The 3077-nt window shown below is 69.1% G+C and overlaps 1 protein-coding gene across 1 annotated transcript; it reads right to left on the bottom strand.

Moving 5' to 3' along the window:
- Positions 1–980: 980 nt before the first annotated feature.
- Positions 981–2939, bottom strand: EMIHUDRAFT_123293 (hypothetical protein; the record flags this gene model as incomplete). The annotated part of the gene is made up of 5 exons (XM_005781113.1): positions 981–1163; positions 1281–1341; positions 1508–1617; positions 2007–2471; positions 2634–2939. Coding segments are annotated over 5 exons (1125 nt in total), but the record flags the coding sequence as incomplete, so codon positions are not given.
- Positions 2940–3077: the final 138 nt, after the last annotated feature.

Genomic DNA, 3077 nt, shown 5'->3' with positions numbered 1-3077 from the left:
GGCGGCGAGGCTGGCAGTCGGGGCGGAAATGGTAGGGCCGCGCCGGCGGCGAGCGCTGCCGCAGGGATGCCAGGTACGATGTGCTGAACAGACATAGATCTAGCCCTGCCTTACGCTGACCCGGAGAGAGAGTCGCCGTCGGTTGTCAAGAAGTATTAGAGGTGGCCTGGCAGAAGAGTTTTCGCGTCGGCCGCGCCCGCTCACCCTCCCCGCCCCCCTCCCTCCCTCTCCTCTCCCTCTCTCCCTCTTCTCCCTCCTCTCCTTCGCGGTTCGCTCTCTTTCCACACGTGAGTGGTGTGTCTCGCGTGCTGCACACACGGTGTGATACTGTGTGTGCCCCCCCACCCCCTGTGCGCGCTCTACTTTAGACCTCACGAATGCACATATTTTCGATAACTGTAGTGCGCGTCGGACTGGTGGTTCGAGTTTCGACGTACCTCACTAAACGCCCGCTCGCGTGGGCGCCGACGGTGCGCGCCGCTCCGCCTGCACCCGCCTCGGCTGCGACGCCGTGGAAGGGTTGGAGACCGAACGGCGGTCGGCGAGGCCCATGGCCGCGTGCATGCCAGCCCCCTGCGCGAGGTCGCGGGCCGGGCGCTTCGGCTTGGCCGCCTGCCGAGCATCCTCGCGCGCCAGCCTCGCGGCGACAGCCTCGGCCGTCTCGCCGCCACCAGCAGCGCTCGCACCGGCGCCACCGCCCGTCACAAGGCCAGCGCCGCCTGCGCGGCCACTCGCGCCGCCGATGCTCATCGCGCCGGCGCCGACGGTTCCACCCCCTAGCGTGGCCGCGCGGGCTGCGGACTTGCCGGCGGCGCCGCCCTTCGCGAGCGGGTCCATCACGCCTACGGGGAGGGAGGGTCATAAGCGCAGCTCCGAAGAGGCTTGAGCGAGGGGCCACTGCAAGCGGGTCCGCCCCGCGGAGATGCAATCTCGGTCAATATCGGTCAATCTCTGGTGACCTCCGGTGATATGGGGTGGTCTCAGGTGAGCTTGGACGAGCTAGGTGATCTCGGGTGATCTCGGGTGATCTCGGGCAGTCCCCCGCCGACGCGCGGCCCGCCGCCGAAGCGCTGGTTGAAGTTCTCCTCGCGGTTCTTGAGCTCGAGCTTGAAAAACTTCATCTCCTCGTAGGTGCGGCGCACCAGCTCGTCCTTCTCGCGCACCTGCATGCCCGTGAAAATGTGCAGTTGAGATGCTGCTGGCGCGGCACGCATGGGAAGGGGAGCGGATGTGTCCCGGACGTGTCAAAGAGGTGTCTCGGAGGTGTCCTTCTCGCGCACCTGCCGCCGCAGCTCCTCGATCTCGCGCACGTCCTCCTCCCGCGGCTCGCGCGCCTCGAACCTAGGGCAGAAGCAGAGCTGAGGGCGTGAAGACAGTCTCGTGCGGTGAATTCAGAGCACTACATGAGTCGAGTGCCCAGCGTTGCAATCAGCTGAATAAGCCGCATGCACATACACATTATGCATATGCATATAGCGACGCGAAATCCGCATCTAAGGCCTCGGACCGCGCCCGCATCTCGTCAAGCTCGCCGCGCGACGCGTCAAGCTGCTCCTGCAGCAGCGCCTGCGCGCCCCGAAACTCGGCGGCCAGCCGTCCCGTCGCGGCGGCGTGCTCCTGTGTAAACAGGGTGGTAGGATGTGATTACGCAGCTAAGTACTTTTCTCCTCGATTGCTATACACGGATCTGTGCCCCGCATCTAGAGACGTGCTCCTCGCCCGCCGCGTCGAGCCGCGCCTGCACATCTGCCCTGGCCGCGGCCACCTGTGAGCACGTGTGATGGACGTAAGGCAAGTGCGCCTCAGACGCGAGCTCCGACTCATCTCGGGCAAATCCCGGGTAATCTAGGGCGCCTCAGACGCGAGCTCCGACTCGCGGCCGGCGGCGGCGGTGGCGGCCGCCCGAGCCTCCCTCTCCGCGGCGGTGAGCGCCTAAACGGCAACTCCGAGAAAGTTCCAGGAGAGATACTAGGATTGGCGCCTCCCCGCTCTGCGGCGGCGATCACGTCGCGCAGCTGCCGCGCGTCCGCCCGCGCCAGCTCCCGCTCAGCGGCCACTGAAGTGCCTTCCGCCCGCGACGCCTCCAGCGCCGCACCGAGGCGCGCCGTCTCCTTTGCGGGGAGGGGAGCGGCGGTGAGGGGAGCGGCGGCGAGGGAAGCAAGAACAACAGCAGGGCAAAAGGCGGCGGGATGAGAAGGGGGGGGGAAGACGAGGGCGTGGCTAGAGGAGGCGGGCGGTGGCGAGGCCGGCTCCTTGTCCGCTGCCGCGTGCGCCGCCCGCAGCGCCTCCTCCGCAGCCCCGCGCTCCGCCTCTACCGCCCGCAAAGACGCAGCGGCAACCTCGGCGGCGGCGGCGGCCTCTGCGGAGGAAGCGGCCGCCGCCGCCTCGAGTGCCGCAGCGCCCTCGCCGCGCAATCGCTCCGCCTCTGTTTCCGCCGTCGCGGCTGCCTGCTTGACGGCGAGTCTGAGCGCCTGTGGACACATCGTGTGTCGGCCACGAGCGTGGCGTGTATGTGGGAGGGGGTGGGGTGATGGGAGGGCAAGGAATTTGGGCACACGACAGCGTAAGGCACATAGCGGGCGAGAGAGAGAGAGAAGGTGTCTTTGAGATTGGCTCGGAGGTGTTTCGGAGACCTCCTCGCCCTCGCGGACTGCGGCCGCCACTGCCTCATCGCCGGCGAGCACTGCCGCCTCTGTCGCCGCCGCTGCCGCCTCCACCGCCCGCCTCCCCTCCCTTCGCTCCGTCTCGAGCAGCGTCTCCAGCGCGCCAACCTGAGATGCGAGCTCGGCGCCCTCCGCCGACGCGCTGGCCGCCTCGGCCTCCGCCGCCGCTGCGCGCGTACTCTGCCGCGCCGCCTCGTCACGCGCGTTCTGCAGTGCCGCCGCCGCCTCCGAGGCCGCCGCCCCCGCCTCGTCATGTGCCGTCGCCGCCTTGCGCTCCTGTGCGTCGAGCGCTGCCGCCAGCGCCGCCGCTTCCGCACGCGCCGCCGGTAGAGCCTCCGCATCGGGGCGCAACGACGCCGCTTCCGCCTCCGCCGCCTCCGCGCGTCGCTCCGCCTGCTGCAGCTGGCGGCCGGC

Source organism: Emiliania huxleyi (assembly GCF_000372725.1).
Source record: "Emiliania huxleyi CCMP1516 chromosome Unknown EMIHUscaffold_2066, whole genome shotgun sequence".
Taxonomy (NCBI): domain Eukaryota; phylum Haptophyta; order Isochrysidales; family Noelaerhabdaceae; genus Emiliania; species Emiliania huxleyi.
Note: the sequence above shows the minus strand (reverse complement) of the source record. Positions and strands in the feature narration are given on the sequence as shown.